This window comes from Lithobates pipiens, unplaced genomic scaffold (genome assembly GCF_037356315.1).
Source record: "Lithobates pipiens isolate NorthernLeopardFrog02 unplaced genomic scaffold, aLitPip1_a1.2 Scaffold_13, whole genome shotgun sequence".
Lineage (NCBI taxonomy): Eukaryota > Metazoa > Chordata > Amphibia > Anura > Ranidae > Lithobates > Lithobates pipiens.
The window spans coordinates 347,120,100-347,141,044 of record NW_027507718.1 but is presented as its reverse complement, the minus strand read 5'-3'; the positions used below and the strand labels follow the sequence as shown (position 1 = coordinate 347,141,044).

The following is a 20,945-nucleotide window of genomic DNA, read 5'->3' as shown; positions in this document are numbered from 1 at the left end:
TACAGGTAATTTTAGGTCGGCAGCAGATTCCTGCAACAAGAATCTCAGGATTTCTTTGGCTGGATTCACAGGTTGTTCCAGACAGTTACGGCCACTCAACCTGTACAAACCAGTGACAGGCTGATGAGAGTGGTTACCTGCAGGGCAGCCATCAGAAATTTTGGATCTGCTTTTAGGTCTGGACCCCCCCGGGCTGACCACAAACGTTCCTCAAGGCCCACCCACTGTCTGTCCCACCAAATCCACCTACTGGCCATCCCACCAACTCCTTCAGTGCACCCACTTTTATTTTAATACTCTTACAACCCAATATATCCTCCATCCCATGTCCTCTTCCTCCTCCACTCCCATATCCTGCATCCCATGTCCTCTTCCTCCTCCACTCCCATATCCTTCATCTCATGTTCTCCTCCATCCCATGTGCTCCTCTTCCTCTTTCAGTCCCTTCTCCCCCATCCCATGTCCTCCTCCTCCATCCCATGTCCTCTTCCTCCTCCACTCCCATATCCTCCATCCCATGTCCTCTTCCTTCTCCACTACCATCTCCTCCATCCCATGTCCTCTTTCTTCCCCACTACCATCTCCTGCATCCCATGTCCTCTTCCTCCACGTCCAAATCTTCCATCCCATGTCCTCCTTTTCTATCCCATGTGCTCCTCTTCCAGTCCCTTGTCCCCCATCCCATGTCCTCTTCCTCCTCCAGTTCTATCTCCTCCATCCCACATCATCCTTCTTTTGCAGTCCCATCTTCGCCATCCCATGTCCTCCTCTTCCTTCATTCTAGGTCACCCTACCCCATCCCATGTCATCCTTCTCCAGTCTCATCTCCCCTCTCATCTCCCCTCTATGTCGGTCCTCTCTCGCAGTATCCTCCCTCCGTAGTCCTTTTATTCCTTCTGTGCCATCAGTACAGCCCAGATCCAGTCGGGGTAATCCCTCCAGTATGTAGAGAGGAGTGTGGAGGGTATGACAGTGGCAGAATGGGGAAGTATTTATTTTAATGGCAGTCTGTGGGGTGACCAGGGAATGATGTTGAGTAGATAAGGGTTTGAGTGATGTTCAAGAGCTGGATGTATGAAGTGGTCTGGGGGGGGGGGAGGGGTGATGCAAGCTGGGGGGAGTAGGTGGCTGAGATGTGGTCAGCTAGTCATGTGTGTGTGTGTATATATATATATATATATATATATATATATATATATATATATATATATATATAAACAAAACTATTGTGCTCATCTATCTACTAATATATAAAAGTTACATAATACAAAATTGGTACTCAAAGAAAACCTCTTCCTGTTATAAGATGTAAATGTATATTTATATAATCCAACCAGGGTTGCATTAATGGTTATAATTATAAATGACATTCACATTATCTGGACAGAGTGGTGGGAGGATGTTTGTGTGCTAGCTTGGGAGATCTGTGACACACGCTGTCTCTACATTCTCAGCGTCTCCTCATCACTGCAATACATACAAGACCTACAGAAACTTTTTGCAGTTTTTCTTCCAAGGAGACTTTGCTAAAGAAAAACAAGAGTTGCTCTGGCCAGCACAGCTACAGTGAGCTCCACCCCCCCTCTCAGCACACAGCACTGGTAAATGGAGGGAGGGGGGTTAAGTCAGATCTCACAGTACAGGGGGGGGGCATAAAGGAGCTGTGGAGATTATAAATACATACACACCAGCACAGTGTATGTATTTAGAAGCAATGACACTGCTGCTGTCCCCACAGTGGCAAGTATCCCCCCCCCCACACTTACCCTGGGTCCCCATCCACCCCTGGTCAGAATGGAGGAGTCTAGACTCCATCGCTAGGTGTGCTATTATGATAAGCAGCTGACACCTGTCAGAGTGCTTCATTGAAGCAACGGTCCTCGGAATATGAAAGTGGCCAAAGAAGTGGCCCCCGCTCGGGCCCCTAGGGACGCCAGGGCCCCTTACAGGTGTATGGGCTGTACCCCCCTGATGGCGGCCCTGGTTACCTGCGACCAGGGAGAGATGACCAGCTCTGGAGAGATGCATTAAGAACTGATTGTTTATTATTGATTAAAAAAAAAAGTTTATTAATTGAGCTGCCTAATTAGTAAAATTGGTTTCCAAGAGACATGATTATTTTATTGTTACAGTTGTTATACTGAACAAATGTATTGTGTGCGTTTCCTGCATTAGGGATACACATTCAGTAAAGCCAGAGAGTCGGTGAAAATGAAAATGCAAGTAATACTTAAAACACAATGATATGTAGGAAATTGACTGGATGTGAGCATTATTGTTGGGAACCCCTGCCAATAAGCTGCTTGCAGTGTACAAAGAGCTGTCCCAGCTAGAGTACATGGATTAACTTGACACTTTTAGGTGTGACACAGTTCCTGCTTGGAAACCACTGTTTGGTTCTTCTTCGTGTTTATTTTAAATGCAGTTTATTGACCTATTTCTGTGAAGTGTGCATCTTTCCAGCCAAAGGAAGAGTTCATAAACCCATGTGTGTCTTGAAAGAAAGGAGCCCAGCTGTGTCCACTATTGCATCTGACTCACATGGTCCTTAAATGATGCACTATGGATTGTGTCAGTGCATGGAATATGGAGAATCGTTTTTTATGTGAAATAACAAAATACTTTACTGTACCAGATATAACACAGCTGTGCTTTCCCCAGGTTTTTGAAACATCATGCTGAAAAATATAATTATACTTTTGCTGAAAGGTAGATAAGCAAGATAGAGTGGAGGGTGGGTGATGGTTGTGTGTGTGTATATAGGGCCTAAAAAAATAGAAATATTATCCATTTTGGTTCTTACTTAGTATATACCGGTATCAGTTCACCCTGGTAACTGTAAAGAGTGCATGGTATACAATACTCTACTAATTAATATACAGAGATGGAACAGTTGAACAGTTGATGGAAAGGAATTATTGGGGATTGGTCCTGGAAAGTGAAAATAATGGAAGAAACATAATATAGAAAACTGTGTGCAAGCTTGACTATCACTCTTTTGAGTTTGTTGGATGTCCCATTCAAAAGTCATGAGCATGTATATGGAGTCCCCCCCCTCCCACCTTGGTAGCTACGATATAACAGCCTTTGCTTTCATGGGAAGGCTTTCCAAAGAATTGTCTGGGAATTTGATTCAGTGTGTAGTTTGTCTGTGGAAATGTATGCTCATTCAGCCCAAAGAGAATTTGTTAGGTAAGGTTTTGAAGTTGGGCAAGAAGGCTTGCAATTTGTTTTTAATAGGGTTGAGGTCAGGGCTTTGTGAACTTTTTACCATAAAACAAATGTGCATAAAACTTACTTGTTAGCTTAGAAGTGTTCTAGCAGGGCAGATTAGGTTGCTTTTGACAAAATTTTAAATACTAACAATCGGAAGAATTGGCCTATTACTGAAACTGTTTTACCTTAACATTGCCTATGTAGCTATCTGTTTGATAACCGCATTTTACATTGATTGCAATCATTTCCACAACCATTTCTGCTTTTTTTTTTTTTTTTTTAAGTATCTTTATTAAGATTTTTTTTCAATATAAAAAAAAAATACAAACAGGTTGTAAATGTCAAACCAATAGTACAGCGTAATAAGTACAGTCGTTGAAAGGACATATAACACCATCAAACCATAAGAGTAATGTCACAGTACTACCAGTCCATCAAAACATGGGACGTGTACCAAATAAACCATGGGGGGTTAAGGGAGGGGAGGATGGACTCAGGGAGTGGCTGAACAAACAAAAAATATTATTTCACATAAAAGAAAATGTCACAGGATCTGGTAACAGTGGGGTCTCCAAGGCACCCAAACAGAGGATCAGGGTGCCTCGGGGGGGACTCCACTTGGGGGGAGGGGGCTTGGGGTGAGATAGGGAGAACACCATGGTATCTTAAAAGCAACAGATAATTAGAAATGGGAGAGGATACATTTCAACATCTATATTTAAGAGGGTGCCACATAACCAGAGGGTGATAGAATAGTTTCTGGGTTAAGCTCTGAGTGATCCCACAAGTCCCAATTTTTTTTAAATTGAGGAAGTGTATCATGAACTGTTGCAGTTAGGTGTTCCATTCTGCGGATGTGTTCTAATATTTGCAAAGTCTTTGCAAGGGTAGGTGGGGAGGTAGACAGTCATCTTAGGGGTATAGCCCTTTTTGCTGCCAGAAGAATATAGGCAACTAATTTTTGGGTGTGTCCGGGGATGCCAGGGAACGGCAGACCCAGAAGAAACTGGATCGGGTCCAGGGGTAGAGTAATTTCAAGGAGTTTCTGCAGATGGGCATGTATAGATGCCCAAAAAGGTTGAATAATGAATGGGTCACTCCCAAAAAATGTAAAAGTGGGAGCCAGTGTCTTCCTGGCTTCGCCAACACACCCGGGGAGTCTTTGAGTCGTATCTGTGTAAGATCTCTGGGGTTCTGTACCAAAAAATAAGTATTTTATATGTCGTATCTCTCTGTTCCACGCATCCTGAAGATTTGGAAGCTGTCTCCCATAGCTTCCGCCATTGAGGAAGTTGAATAGGCTGCTTAATGATCTGGGACCATTTCTGTATGTAGGAATGATACGTGTCAGTGAGTGAGAGAGCTTCATGTAAATATCTATAGATATCAGAGATAAGATGGGTTTGGTACGGGCCTTGGGAGCACAAAAGTTCAAATGGGGTGGGCTTGTCCAAGGTTAAATCAGAGGTTTTAGAGAAAAAGTAGTGTTTAAATTGGAGGTATGAATAGAATGATTGTTTAGGGATCTGATATTTACGCTGCAGTTCATTGAAAGGTAGGAGTATGTGGAAGAGTGTTCGTACCAAGTTTCGGAGCTGAAAGATTCCAGCCTGTGTCCATGGGAGCATTCGGGTGTAGGAGAGGCTATCTGGAATGTCAGGATTAAACAATACGTTCAATAGGGGTGGGCATGGTGAGGAAAGGGTGAATTGGCAGGAACATGTTTTCCATATGGAGGGGGGGAATAGCATCGGGTTTAAACAAAGGCTTCGACTTTGTGTCATAGAGGCCTCTAGCTATGTCCAAATCATGGAACAGGGGTAAACCGGACTGGTGATACTCATTTCAATCTCCGCCCAGATGCCATTCTGGAAGACCGGGTGAGAATCGATTTGAGGTGAGTAGCAAAATATTTAATCAGGTCTGGGGCTCCCAATCCACCTCTAGATCTAGGAGCTAACACTACTGAATTGGCTATTGGATGGGTCTTATAGTGCCAGATAAAGTTGAGGAATGACCTCTGAGTAGCTTTGAGTTGGAACATGGGGTAGGGATCGGTAGGGTTTCAAATAGATAAAGGAGTCTTGGCAAAATAGACATCTTTAGGACATACGACCCAAGAGAGAGATAGGATAAGTATCCCACTTTCGCAAGAGGCGATCTATGTCACGGAAGAGTGGGGGAAAATTGGCCTGATAGAAGGAGGGGTATAATGGGGTGGTATAAAAGGGCCATCGAAACCATACTTGGACAGTGTAGCAAACAGAAAGGGCCAGCTGAGCCTGTCAAAGGCTTTCTGTGCATCAAGGCTCAGAATCAAGGCTGGGCGTGATGTTTTGTTTAACAAGCCTATAGCCCCATACACACTATCAGTTTTTCTGCTGAGTTTTTTTCCTTCAGATTTACCAAAATCATGTAGTGCAAGGGCCTGCCTGATTGCATACAAATTGAAACTCCTAAGGTTTGACCTCATATTATATGGTTTTGGTAAATCCGAAGCAAAAACTCAGCAGAAAAACTGATAGTGTGTATGAGGCTTATGAGGTCTATGGTATGTCTTGTATTATCTCCAGCGTGTCTAGCTGTTACAAAGCCTACTTGATCTTTATGAGTCTGGGTATTAAGTGAGAAAGTCGGTTAGCTAAAATTTTTGTAAATATTTTGTAGTCGGAGTTAAGTAATGCAATGGGTCTGTAGTTGTCAGGAAGGGAGGGATCTTTACCAGGTTTCAGGATCACGGAGATGTGGGCATGAAGGAATTGGGAGTGAGGCTCAGTGCCTTGAAATAAGGAAGTATAGAGAGAAATCAAATGTGGGCTTAAAATAGGTAAAAATGTTTTAGAATATGAATATGGCAGGCCATCTGGGATTTTTGGGTAGGAAGATTTTTTACTACTTCAGCTAATTCCTCAGGAGAAATTGCAAAGAGAAATGAGATAGTTGGGGGATAGTTTAGGTATATGTAGCGAGTCAAATCTCTTCTGCGTAAAATCATAGTTAGGGTTAGTTTGTTGACAGTTATATAATTTGTGATAGAAATCTCCAAAAACATGGAAATGGTGAGGGGGTAGTAGGGGATACCGTACGTTTGTCTGAGGAAATCTGGGGATGAGAGAGAAGGGCGAGGTTTTAGTTTATTCACTAGCATTCTATGGGGCTTATTTGAATATTCATAACATTTCTGTTTGGACCACAGGAGAGATTTGTAAATTTTTTTCAGATCTAGTGATCTAAGTTGTTTGCGTAGAAAAATAACGGCTCGGAGCCCAGCCACAGTGGGGTTAGACAACAAGAGTTTCTCAGCTTTGCGGAGTTTAGACAAGATCGAGGAGCGTTGGAATGATGCATCATTTTTCAAGCGAGAACCAGTGGCTATGCAATCTCCTCGGAAGACGGCCTTGTAGGCCTCCTACAGCGTGGAGGGCCCCAAGACCGTGCCTACGTTAAGTTCAAAATATTCAGTTAAGCTTTTTGAGAGGAGGTCCCTAGTTTTAGGGGTGTGGAGAAAGGACTCATTAAGAAGCCAATGAGAAGTTCTGGGGGAGGTGGAAGAAAGGGCAATATCTAGTTATACGGAGGAATGGTCCGACCAAGTTATGGGGTTGATTTCCGAGGAGACCACGGATGTCAGGAGGGGAGGGGAGATGAAGAAATAGTATAATCTGGAGTAAAGTTTATGGGGGTGAGAGTAGAATGTGTATTGCTTGTGGGTGGGATGTTTAATCCTCCAGATGTCTAGGAGGTTTTTCCGTCTGATAAGCTTACGGAAGGATTTGGAGAGGCGGTCAGATGATGTTGATGTTGTGGGTGGGAATAGTATGTGTTTGTCTTTACTGGGAGACATGGTCATATAAAAAAAAACCATGCCAATCACCAGAAAGGGCTGTGAAAATTTATTGAGAGTGTCAAACATAGTGGTTAGGAACTGAACCTGACCTGAGTTGGGAGCATAAACATTTACTATGGTAAGAGATTGGGTGAGAAATGCACAGTCTAGGATGATAAATCTGCCCTGGGGGTCCAGGTGTGAGGATTTGACTCTTAAAGGACAGGAATGATGGATTAAGATTGCCACGCCTGCTTTCCCAGATGGGTCAGAGGCCATGAAGAATATCGGGAAATGTTTGCTAACAAATTTAAGGGATCCCCCATAGCGGAAATGAGTCTCCTGGACCAAAATTACATCAGCTTTAGAAGCTTTAAACTCTTTCAGGGCCAACCATCTCTTATGAATAGAGTTTAAACCTTTTACATTGCAGGTAACAAATTTCAACGACATATTAAACTAGTCTGGTAGATAGGCAAAAGGTAAACAGCATAATATACAGTAGGTGAGGGACACCATGGTGTAATGATCATATAATGGCTGAGAGGTAGCATAACAACATTTAGTATACAGTCCAAAAAGTGTATCAGCCTCAGGCCAAAAAAGGGGGCCTGAGGAAAAGCAAGTTGAAAAGACAAAACAAAAATGAAAATAAAATTTTTTAAAAAGACGAAAAAGAAAAAAAGAAAAACATTGTACATGTCAAAAAAGAAGCCTGAAAGGCTGAAAGCCACCAGGAAACCTAGATCAGAGCCTAGGGGTGGGAAGAGGAGCATGAGGACCTCCCAAAACGGGGAACAGACGGTCCCCCCTCACCTTCGAGATATCAAGGCCTGGGTCACAAAACAGGAACTATAGAACAAACTAACTTGCGAGCCAGGGTGCCATAAAAACAACAGGCAGCACACCCCATGGGCAAGGGGTGAGTGAATCCATCGCAAGAAGATGGGCCAAACAAGGACCTCAAAGGATCATATAAAGTGGAAATCAAAGCCGTATCCAGATGACAGGATCTTCAAGTTGGGAACCTAGAGTTGGTTTTGGCTGACTTCTGTCGCACTGGGGTCCAGATGCGACTCTGAACTGTTGGTGGCAGGGAGCGGCAGAGAGTCTTTGTCTGGGAACGGCGGTAGGCCTAGGTTACATAAAAAGTTGTCACTTTCCTGGAGATCAGGTAGTGAGTACTGTATGCCTTCACGGGAAGCAAAGAGGTGAAACGGGAACCCCCAGCGATACATAACTTTGCGGGTTTGAAGGTGTAATGTTAGCGGACATAGATTTCTCCATCTAGCAAGGGTGATAGGTGAGAGGTCACTGAAAATCTGGATCTTAGACCCCTTGAAGTCCAATCTGGACTGGTTGCGGGTGGCAATAGTAAGTGCTTCTTTGCTGTCATAGTGGTAAAATCTGACAATCGCATCCCTCGGATTGGCTCCATCTGGGGGTTTAGGAGTGAGGGATCTGTGGGCCCTGTCTAAATGCCAGTCTATGTCAGGGATATTAGGGGCTACCACATTGAACAGGCTTAGGAGGTATGAACAGAGGTCTCTCTTCTACTGCAGATATACCTCTGATTCGCAGGTTCTGTCTGCGATCCCTGTTTTCAAGGTCCTCCTGTTGAGCTTGGAGCTGGATGACTGAGTGCTTCATGGCGGCATTATCTTCTTCCAAGACTTAGACATATTGCACTAGTTCTTCAAATTTGGATTCCAATGCATCAGTGTGGTCTCCCAATTGGCCTATTTCCCTTCTCAGTTCCTTGGCAAGTTTACCCACTTCATGTTTAATGTTATGGGTGATGGCCTGGAGCAGGGAGTGCAGTTTAGTGTCTAAAACCTCTGCCGTTAGTGTTAGTGGGGGGGGGGGGGGGTGATTCCTGTAAGGGTGTGGGGACAGTATCAAAGAGCGTACCTGTCATGGGTTCAGAGTGCTCCGGAGGGTCCTGTGTGCCGTCCTGGCTACTCGATGCCGTGGATGAAGGCCTGTGAAGGATGTGGTCCATGGTGGAGTAGGCCCAGGGCTGGAGGACTGTGGCGTAGGTCTGTCTCTGGTCTCCAATCCTGCCCATGGGGTGCGCAGGCAGCAGGGGAGACTAAGGAGGTGACTCCCGTGTTTATCAGAGCTTTAGGTCAGTCAGCGGGAGTCCTGGGAAGGCGGCGGGGGAAGGAGCTCTGGTCTCACACATCCGGCATATTCAGAAGCCGTGCATGCGCCACCATTTCTGCTTTGCCCTATAGGATGAGAAGGTATGGCTCAGAGGCCTGTTACCAAGATATTACAGGCTTTGCCATATGTGTACGTAGAATGTTTAGCAAACACGCAGGCCTAATCTATATGGATTGCTATATCACTCTGCTGACATAATTGAATATCAATCTAATATTACCTGCTATCAAATAGATTTAAATGACCATGTACAAATGGTCCCCGGGTTACAAACATCCGACTTACAAATGACTTACAAACGGAAGGAAACAACAGGAAGAGGGGGCTAATCTACCCCTAGGAAGGGAAATTCACTCCTGTTAGCCCTTGTACACACAGTCGGACATTCCGACAACAAAATCCGTTGGATTTTGTCCAACGGATTTTATCCCAAACTTGTGTTGCATACACACGGTCGGACAAAGTTGTCGGAAAATCCGATCGTACGTAACGTGATGACGTTATTTTGTTACGACGGGACTACGTTCAGGCTAGTAGCCAATAGCTTTGGTCTAGGAATTTGATCTGAGCATGCGCGGCACATCTGTCCAATCGGAATTCTCTATTCAATCGGACAAAGTCCGATCGGATCATGCTGTCGGAAAGTTTTATAGCCCAGCTCTAAAACTTTTTCCATTGGATATTCCAATGGAAACAGCCCGATGGAGCCCACGCACAGTCGGATTATCCAACAACACGGTACGATTGGACATTTTCCGTCGGAATGTCAGACCGTGTGTACAAGGGCTAAGAGTTATCATGGGAAAAACTCCACTGAAGCTTTATCATCAATCCTGGTTTCCATAGCAACCCGAACTTTTCAAAAACCAATTGTCATTGGGACAGAAAGTGAGGTGAAATCTTTTGAACAGGGACATAGACAGCAAAACAAACGTTACATGGGTGATAACCCTTCCCTATGCTATCCAAAGAGCTTAAACAATTGTTTTTTTTGGCTGGAGGTACACTTAAAAAATGTACCTGTTCCAACTTGCATACAAATTCAACTTAAGAACAAACCTACAGATCCTATCTTGTTTGTTACCCTAGGGACTGCCTGTACTGTAGTTCTGGTGGAATGCAAATGCAATACAATGTACTTTTATTTGTTAAATCACATTTTAGAATTAGGTTTTCCTGATACTATCCAACATAACACATTAAGTTGTACCAAAGAAGCTGAGGGCTGCATGAAAATGCATTGTATAAACTGTACTGATTTTCTTTTCAAATAAAAATAAAATAGTTTCTAATCCTAGGCAGAATTATAAAACAAGTAAACAAAAGACTTTTAGCCAGTGATCTCCTTTAATACCCATAAAGCATTTTCAAGCATAGTCAATCAATAATCCATCAATAAACCACTTGTTCTGTTTAGTTTGATGTCCAATGTCTTGATTGAAAAGCGTGCTCAGCTTACAAGTAGACCTTTGCATTTATATTTTGGACCATAGCTGGCATGCCCAGATTCATCTTGAAACTTGATTTTCACAGAAGCTAAATAAACATATTTTCTTTTTCTTTTTTGCTTTTACATAAAAGCTTACATGGGGTTAGTGTGTGCACTAGTTTTGTATCGCAGCGTTCTAAAAGGTAGTAACAATTTTCAGTTTTAAAACTGCCACTTTTCCGATTATGGCGATTTTCAGCAACTGTTTGTTAAAGTGATCAGTGTATAAACATGAATTGGAATACCCCCTAAGCAAGCATAATTCAACCTGACAGACCAACTATTTTCCTGAAAGTCCTGCATAGAACACACTGAGGTTGATTTACTAAAGGCAAACATACTGTGCACTGCAAGTCCACTTGCTCTGAATCTGAGGGGAAGGTTTGGAATAAGGGAAAGCTCTACTGATTTCTATCGTCCAATCTTGTGCAAGACTTTTTATTTTTTTTTCTTGCATGCTCCCCTCAGATCTAGATCAACTGCGCATGCGGTGCACAGACTATTTACCTTTTAGTAAATCAACCCCAAAGTGTTATGCCACACTTTCATTTTGTGTCACTTGCTCTACGATTCTACCATTATTTAATTCAGTTTAAACACATTAGCAGGAAAAATTCCTAAAAGGAAAATTGTTGATAAAAGGGTTTCTATAGTTGGTAGTTGATCAGCACTGTTTTTACAAAATTACCTGTAATATTCATTGAGAGTACACAAAAAAACGTGAGGTTGCACTGCACGTTGCTGTTGACTTTTCATTTTACTGGGAAACCTGGATATAGGAAATGTTCCTAAATTTTAGATAAGCGTTTTCAACTATACAGTGCCTTGCGAAAGTATTCGGCCCCCTTGAACTTTTCAACCTTTTGCCACATTTCAGGCTTCAAACATAAAGATATAAAATTTAAACTTTTTGTGAAGAAGCACCAACAAGTGGGACACAATTGTGAAGTGGAACAAAATCTATTGGATATTTTAAACTTTTTTAGCAAATAAAAAACTGAAAAGTGGTGCGTGCAAAATTATTCGGCCCCTTGAGCCCCTGAGCAAACTCACTCCAGAAGTTCAGCAAGGATCTCTGAATGATCCAATGTTGTCCTAAATGACTGATGGTGATAAATAGAATCCACCTGTGTGTAATCAAATCTCTGTATAAATGCACCTGCTCTGTGATAGTCTCAGGGTTCTGTTGAAAGCGCAGAGAGCATCATGAAGACCAAGGAACACACCAGGCAGGTCTGTAATACTGTTGTGGAGAAGTTTAAAGCCGGATTTGGATAAAAAAGATTTCCCAAGCTTTAAACATCCCAAGGAGCCCTGTGCAAGCGATCATTTTGAAATGGAAGGAGTATCAGACCACTGCAAATCTACCAAGACCTGGCCGTCCCTCTAAACTTTCAGCTCAGACAAGGAGAAGACTGATCAGAGATGCAGCCAAGAGGCCCATGATCACTCTGGATGAACTGCAGAGAACTACAGCTGAGGTGGGAGAGTCTGTCCATAGGACAACAATCAGTCGTACACTGCACAAATCTGGCCTTTATGGAAGAGTGGCAAGAAGAAAGCCATTTCTCAAAGATATCCATAAAAAGTCTCGTCTAAAGTTTGCCACAAGCCACCTGGGAGACACACCAAACATGTGGAAGAAGGTGCTCTGGTCAGATGAAACCAAAATCAAACTTTTTGCCCACAATGCAAAACGATATGTTTGGCGTAAAAGCAACACAGCTCATCACCCTCAACACACCATCCCCACTGTCAAACATGGTGGTGGCAGCATCATGGTTTGGGCCTGCTTTTCTTCAGCAGGGACAGGGAAGATGGTTAAAATTGAGGGGAAGATGGATGCAGCCAAATACAGGACCATTCTGGATGAAAACCTGTTGGAGTCTGCAAAAGACCTGAAACTGGGACGGAGATTTATCTTCCAACAAGACAATGATCCCAAACATACAACAAAATCTACAAAGGAATGGTTCACAAATAAACCTATCCAGGTGTTAGAATGGCCAAGTCAAAGTCCAGACCTGAATCCAATCGAGAATCTGTGGAAAGAGCTGAAAACTGCTGTTCACAAACGCTCTCCATCCAACCTCACTGAGCTCCAGCTGTTTTGCAAGGAAGAATGGGCAAGAATTTCAGTCTCTCGATGTGCAAAACTGATAGAGACATACCCCAAGCGACTTGCAGCTGTAATCGCAGCAAAAGGTGGCTCTACAAAGTATTAACGCAAGGGGGCCGAATATTTTTGCACGCCCCACTTTTCATTTTTTTTATTAGTTAAAAAAGTTTCAAAAATCCAATAGATTTCGTTCCACTTCGCAATTGTGTCCCACTTGTTGGTGATTCTTCACAAAAAATAAAAATTTTATATCTTTATGTTTGAAGCCTGAAATGTGACAAAAGGTTGAAAAGTTCAAGGGGGCCGAATACTTTCGCAAGGCATTGTACATACATCCCCTGTGATAGTGCATACTGGGGAAAAAATCTGACCTAAAGGAAGGAATGTTTTGATAGTCTAGCGTTTTCCATGGATAAGTGCTGGCTCTGAGGATTTCTGATACATTTTGAGATACAATAATGCATGACTATTTGCTTAACAAATGGAGAGAAGATCCTTTGAATTATTGATTTATTAATGTCTTTGGACAGCCTTATACTGTATTTTTGTAAGATGTACAAATGACCAAAGGTAAAACAAAAGATTTCATGCTGTAAAGGATAAGTTCTGCAAAAAAAAAAAAAAAATATATATATATATATATATATATATATATATATATATATATATATATATATATATATAAATAAAAATTCAGTTATTTTTGTACTTTTTATTTTGTATTTTTGTGTATTTAGAGTTGTACCCTAGTGCAGACTTCTGGTAAAATCTGTGAGCCAATCGTAGAAGCAGGAAATAAAATTTCGAGGAGAGGGGGAGGGCGCGTTCTGTACACCAGCTGTGTACAGAACTCCCCCAAATTTCTTTTACAGGAAATTACAGCACTGCAGATTGAAAAAGAAAGGCAATTTTATTGTTACATTACAGTATGGCTTGTGTCGCAATTGTATATGCAATATTATATATATATAATATAATAATGAAGCTGAGCACGTACAATCAACTTCTTTTGTTGACCATGGCGAGGTCTGTTTTAAGTGGAACCTGTCCTGTTAAACTGCTGTATGATCTTGGCCACTGTGCTGCAGATCAGTTTCAGGGTCTTGGCATTCTTCTTGGGTCTTGGCCATCTTTATGTAGAGCAACAATTCTATCAGATCCTCGGAGAGTTCTTTGTCGTTAGGTGCCATGTTGAACTTCCAGTGACCAGTATAAGAGAGTGAGAGCGATACACCACATTTAACACACCTGCTCCCCATTCACACCTAAAACCTTGTAACACTAATGAGTCACATGACAGGGCTAATTTGGCCCAATTTGGAAATTTTCACTTAGGGGTGTACTCACTTTTGTTGCCAGTGGTTTAGACATTATTGGCTGTGTATTGAGTTATTTTGAGGGGACAGCAAATTTACACTGTTATACAAGCTGTACACTCACTACTTTACATTGTAGAAAAGTGTATTTCTTCAGTGTTGTCACATGAAAAGATAGAATAAAACATTTACAAAAATGTGAAGGGTGTACTCACTTTTGTGAGATACTGTGTGTGTGTGTGTGTGTGTGTGTAAAATATATTAGGGCTGTTACTGATTAAAAATTTCGTGTTCGATTAATGGATTTTTTTAAATCGATTAATCGACTAATTTCGATTAATTATAACGCACATACAGATCCAACTACTTTTAGCTGATCTCCTTGCATTGCAACTCTACATAAGTCTGTGGTAAATGTGGTATACACTATATACAATCACCCGACACTAGTTAGTTTTCACAATCCATGACTTAACTTCACAGTTCACACAAACGTTTTAAATCCAAACTGTAGCACTGACGTAAGTAATTTTTTTTTTCACAGTAGCGTGACAATCCCTCCACCTCCGGTCTAACGAATCACTCTCACCTTATGGCATGAACCCTTGTGCAAACAGGTGGTCATGCATGCGGGTATCAAAAGGGTTAACACGGACCATAAACTTCTCTCACAATCTCAGGTCATGGGTAGAAAGAAAAGATCAAAGTGCTCACCGCTTAACCACTTGCCGACCGCCGCACGACGATATACGTCGGCAGAATGGCACGGGCAGGCATATGGGCGTATATATAAGTCCCTGCCTGCCCGCGGGTGGGGGGCCCGATCGGGCCCCCCCCCGGTGCCTGCAGCGGTCGGCATTTCTTCGAGAGCGATCCGGGATGAGGGGGCGGCCATTCATTCATGGCCACCCCCTCGCGATCGCTCTCGACGAATGGAAATCCCCCGTGACATCACTTCCTCTCCTGTAATGTAAACACAGGAGAGGAAGTGATGTATTCTCTCCTCCGTGTCGGTATTTTCCGTTCCGACACGGAGGAGAGCGGATCGGTGAGTTGCACCAACACTCTACACACACAGTAGAACATGCCAGGCACACTCACACCCCCCCTTTACCCCCCGATCACCCCCCCAATTACCCCTGCCCCCCAGTCACAGTGACACCAATGTCATTTTTTTTTTTTTTTTTTGCATTGGTGTCATTTGTGACTGTAATAACTGTTAGGGCAGTTAGAGTTAGCCCCCTTTAGTTCTAATGTACCCCCCTAACCCCCCCAATAAAGGTTTAACCCCGTGATCACCCCCCGTCGCCAGTGTCACTAAGGCTGGGTTCACATTGCAGCGGTTTATGAGAACGAATGTGATTCGCACCGCACTGCAGTGCAAATCACATCCGATCTCTGTGCGATTCGAGTTCAGCCATTCGCCGCACCCGCCGCACCCGCCACACCCGCCGCAAATTCGCACGGGACCCTTTTTTTGGCCCGCAGCAGAATCGGATCGCATGGGTGTTCACACCATGCGATCCGAGTTTGCAGATCGCACTGCGATATGCGAACTGATCTGGGGGTGTCAGTAACATTTCACTGACACTCCCAGCAGTTCGCATAGGGCAGTGTGAACTGCCGCCGGGAGGCATGCGATGCGGGAACCCGCCGCGGATTCGCGGCGTTTCCGCATCGCTCCAGTGTGAACCCAGCCTAATAAGCGATCATTTTTCTGATCGCCGTATTAGTGTCACAGGTGACGCTAGTTAGGCAGGTAGGTATTTAGGTTCGCCGCAGCTTTTTATAGCGCCAGGGACCCCCATATACTACCGCATAAAGCCCCCTGATTGCCCCCTAGTTAACCCTTTCACCAGTGATCACCATATAACTGTTACAGGTGACGCTGGTTGGTTAGTTATTTTTTTATAGTTTCAGGGCACCCGCCATTTATTACCTAATAAAGGTTTAACCCCCTGATCACCCGGCGGGTGTCATTTGTGACTAATAACTGTTAGGGCAGTTAGGGTTAGCCCCCTTTAGTTCTAAGGTACCCCCCTAACCCCCCCAATAAAGGTTTAACCCCGTGATCACCCCCCGTCGCCAGTGTCACTAAGGCTGGGTTCAGATTGCAGCGGTTTGAGAACGGATGTGATTCGCACCGCACTGCAGTGCAAATCACATCCGATCTCTGTGCGATTCGAGTTCAGCCATTCGCCGCACCCGCCGCACCCGCCACACCCGCCGCACCCGCCGCAAATTCGCACGGGACCCTTTTTTTGGCCCGCAGCAGAATCGGATCGCATGGGTGTTCACACCATGCGATCCGAGTTTGCAGATCGCACTGCGATATGCGAACTGATCTGGGGGTGTCAGTAACATTTCACTGACACTCCCAGCAGTTCGCATAGGGCAGTGTGAACTGCCGCCGGGAGGCATGCGATGCGGGAACCCGCCGCGCATTCGTGGCGTTCCCGCATCGCTCCAGTGTGAACCCAGCCTAATAAGCGATCGTTTTTCTGATCGCTGTATTAGTGTCACAGGTGACGCTAGTTAGGCAGGTAGGTATTTAGGTTCGCCGCAGCTTTTTATAGCGCCAGGGACCCCCATATACTACCGCATAAAGCCCCCTGATTGCCCCCTAGTTAACCCTTTCACCAGTGATCACCATATAACTGTTACAGGTGACGCTGGTTGGTTAGTTATTTTTTTATAGTTTCAGGGCACCCGCCATTTATTACCTAGTCTCACTAGTGTACCCCTAAATTTAGGGGTGTCTACTTTCCAAAATGGGGTCATTTGGGGGGGGTTTGTGCCATCTTGGCATTTTATGGCCTTCAAAACTGTAACGCCCTTAGAAAGCCTGAAGGCGGTGCTTGGTTTTCGGGGCCCCGTACGCGGCTAGGCTCCCAAAAAGTCCCACATATGTGGTATCCCCGTACTCAGGAGAAGCAGCAGAATTTATTTTGGGGTGTCATTTCACATATGCCCATGGCATGCGTGAGCAATATATCATTTAGTGACAACTTTGTGAAAAAAAAAAAAAAAAAAAAAAGTTTGTAATTTTCCCGCAACTTGTGGCAAAATATAAAATATTCCATGGACTCAACATGCCTCTCAGCAAATAGCTTGGGGTGTCTACTTTCTAAAATGGGGTCATTTGTGGGGGTTTTGTGCCATCTTGGCATTTTATGGCCTTCAAAACTGTAATAGGTAGTGAGGAGTGAAGTCAAATATTTACGCCCTTAGAAAGCCTGAAGGCGGTGCTTGGTTTTCGGGGCCCCGTACGCGGCTAGGCTCCCAAAAAGTCCCACATATGTGGTATCCCCGTACTCAGGAGAAGCAGCAGAATTTATTTTGGGGTGTCATTTCACATATGCCCATGGCATGTGTGAGCAATATATCATTTAGTGACAACTTTGTGAAAAAAAAAAAAAAAAAAAAAAGTTTGTAATTTTCCCGCAACTTGTGGCAAAATATAAAATATTCCATGAACTCAACATGCCTCTCAGCAAATAGCTTGGGGTGTCTACTTTCTAAAATGGGGTCATTTGTGGGGGTTTTGTGCCATCTTGGCATTTTATGGCCTTCAAAACTGTAATAGGTAGTGAGAAGTGAACTCAAAAATTTACGCCCTTAGAAAGCCTGAAGGCGGTGCTTGGTTTTCGGGGCCCCGTACGCGGCTAGGCTCCCAAAAAGTCCCACATATGTGGTATCCCCGTACTCAGGAGAAGCAGCAGAATTTATTTTGGGGTGTCATTTCACATACGCCCATAGCATGTGTGAGCAATATATCATTTAGTGACAACTTTGTGTAAAAAAAAAAAAAAAAAATTTTTTTTGTCATTATTCAATCGCTTGAGGCAAAAAAATAAAATATTCAATGGGCTCAACATGCCTCTTATCAATTTCCTTAGGGGGTCTACTTTCCAAAATGGGGTCATTTGGGGGGGTTTTGTACTGCCCTGCCATTTTAGCACCTCAAGAAATGAGATAGGCAGTCGTAAACTAAAAGCTGCGTAAATTCCAGAAAACGTACCTTAGTTTGTAGATGTGACAACTTTTGCGCAAACCAATAAATATACAATTATTGACTTTTTTTTTACCAAAGACATGTGGCTGAATACATTTTGGCCTAAATGTATGACTAAAATTGAGTTTATTGGATTTTTCTAATAACAAAAAGTAGAAAATATCATTTTTTTTCAAAATTTGCGGTCTTTTTACGTTTATATCGCAAAAAATAAAAATCGCAGAGGCAATCAAATACCATCAAAAGAAAGCTCTATTTGTGGGAAGAAAAGGACGCAAATTTTGTTTGGGTACAACATTGCATGACCGCGCAATTACCAGTTAAAGCAGCGCAGTGCCAAAGTGTAAAAAGACCTCTGGTCATTTACCAGCAAAATGGTCCGGTCTGAAAGTGGTTAAGTATAAGATTTAATTTTTGTGTTCAAACACAAACTACTCACATAAAGATGATAAAAACTCAGCATGTAAAGCCGACAATCATGTTAGTTCCGTTGGGCAGCAGCGGGTGACATCGCGCATAGCTCCTCCCCCGTACATGTTACACTTAATCAGAACTTCAACGTCACCGGACTCCTGCCCCCTTCCCTTCGTTAGCAGATGGAGGCACTTGGGGAAGGGGGGAGGAGTCCAGTGACGTCACCCGGGAAGTCGGCAGAGAGGTGAGTATCGGTCAAATGAATTTTGATCGATCAAAAAAATTAACGATTAATCGAGGAATTAATCTTTAATTTTCACAATCCTAAAATATTATATATATATATATATATATATATATATATATATATATATATATATAATATAATTATTTTTTTTTTTCCACTAAAAAAGTGGCGTTACGCTTTGAAGCAAATGTGAGCCTTCAGGAAAATAACCCATGAGATTATAACAAACTGTTATTCCGCTTAGTTTCATTTTACAGCAATGGTCACATAAAATATTATTAAGCAATTCATGTTTTTTGGGGATACATCTCATTTAGATCTCAAGATTGGAGACAATGATGGCCATGGGAACACTGAATTACATGTTAGTGAAGAAGGTTCTCCATCGGTTCTGCAAATGATGTTAACCAATGTAAAGGAGAAGTCTGCTCAGGGGGAAAACAAAGATCCTCGTCTTTCAAAAACATTTGAAATCTTAGACTCCAGTGAAGAAGATAAAATGCTTGGAGGCAAACATTCACATATGAAGGTAAGCATATTGCTGCCTATGTATATATTTTGTAGTTGTATTACAAGTTTTTTCATGCTGCACTGATTGGTGGCACTGTCAGGCACAGATGAGGTGGCACTGATATGCATTCCATAGGTGTGCGCAGCCTATAGCATTAGGGTGTGCACCCCAAAGCTCAAACACACGTGTGTGTGTGTGTGTCTACATGTATGTGGTCCTGGTACATTAATCTACTTGCTGGCACAATGAAAGTGAAGTGTGTAAGCGCTTCTATTGTGGTAAGAGGGATATCTTTTCCATTTCCCCGCCAGCACACAGAGCAATAATGCTAATGTGCACTAGGTAAATAGGGTGTGGCCAGGAATACACCCAGCACACCCTGTGCGCGCGCCTTTGATGCACTCCCCATCCATTCACCAGCAGCAAGCAAAGGATGACAGATCAAGCCCACAACTGCTGTCAACCCGGGAAGTGGATGTCGGAGGAGGGCGGGTGGGCAGTGAAAGCAAGCAAGGGAAGCCCATAGCCGTGCTCCTCACAGCCCCGTCCACCAGACGACACCAGTTCCCACTAAGGAGCGTGTATCCTGCTCCAGCAGGCGACAAAGTAGCAGCCTCAATTACTGGCCAGCCTGACCTCTTCTGCCCCATACACACGATTGGATTTTCCGACAACAAAACTGTGTATTTTTTTACAAAGGATGTTGGCTCAAGTTTGTCTTGTATAAACACGGTCACACAAATGTTGTTGGATATTCCGAACGTCAAGAACGTGGTGGTATACAACACATATGATGGGACTATAAAAAGGAAGTTCAATATCCAGTGCGCCCCTTCTGCTTGATTCCGAGCATGCATGGACTTTTGTGCGTCGGACTTGTGTACATATGAGCGGACTTTCCTTTGTTTTCGGAAAATTTGAGTTGCTCTCAAACATTTCTGTGAGGAAATTCCGACAGCAAATGTTCGATGGAACATCTACACTTTGTCAGACTTTCTGACAACAATTTCACATTGAACATTTCCATCGGAAAGTCCGATCGTGTGTGCGCTTTATTAGTCTGTGTACTCGCAGAGGGGGGCCACATGGGGAGAATCCAGACCGATTCTGCAGTGTAAGCCCAGGCACCAGGATGCAATCCACTCCCCATGGCGACCTGGTGCCTGGGATTTGTCAAGTCCTGGCTTACGGGCTTGTAAATCAGCAGTAACAACGCTGTTGACTGTCCGCTTCTATGCCCACCCGTAAAAAATTTTGTTCCACTGCAGCTCAAGCAGATACAGACTACTTGAAAACACATTCAACTAGAAAGTGGCATCTCCGTTCTGAGTACAGTAACAGTGCAGTACGGTTGCCACACCATCACAGGAAGCTCCATCAGGCGGACTTTATTGGCAGGATCTACAGGTATATGTGGGGTTTACAGGGGGAGTAAGAGAAATCACAAAGTCTGCATTTTTTTTTTAATGAGAAGCCATCGTTCTACTTTAAGGCCCCTTTTACACTGAGGTAAGCTGCACTTTCACATTGACTTCTATTACTGTATGTCCAGCGGTTTTGGTGCATTTTCTGCAATTCTGCATGTGGCAGTCTTGGTGCACTTTCAGAAGCACATCAAAACTATGG

General features: G+C 43.4%; 1 protein-coding gene across 4 annotated transcripts in view; it reads left to right on the top strand.

Moving 5' to 3' along the window:
- Window positions 1–20,945, top strand: part of MAP9 (microtubule associated protein 9) — a 173,076-nt gene that overhangs the window by 63,544 nt on the left and 88,587 nt on the right. For all 4 annotated transcript variants that reach the window (XM_077477091.1, XM_077477088.1, XM_077477089.1 and 1 more), the window contains exon 7: window positions 19,126–19,337. In XM_077477091.1, coding sequence (XP_077333217.1) covers window positions 19,126–19,337 — 212 coding nt within the window. The remainder of the gene's footprint in view (window positions 1–19,125; window positions 19,338–20,945) is intronic.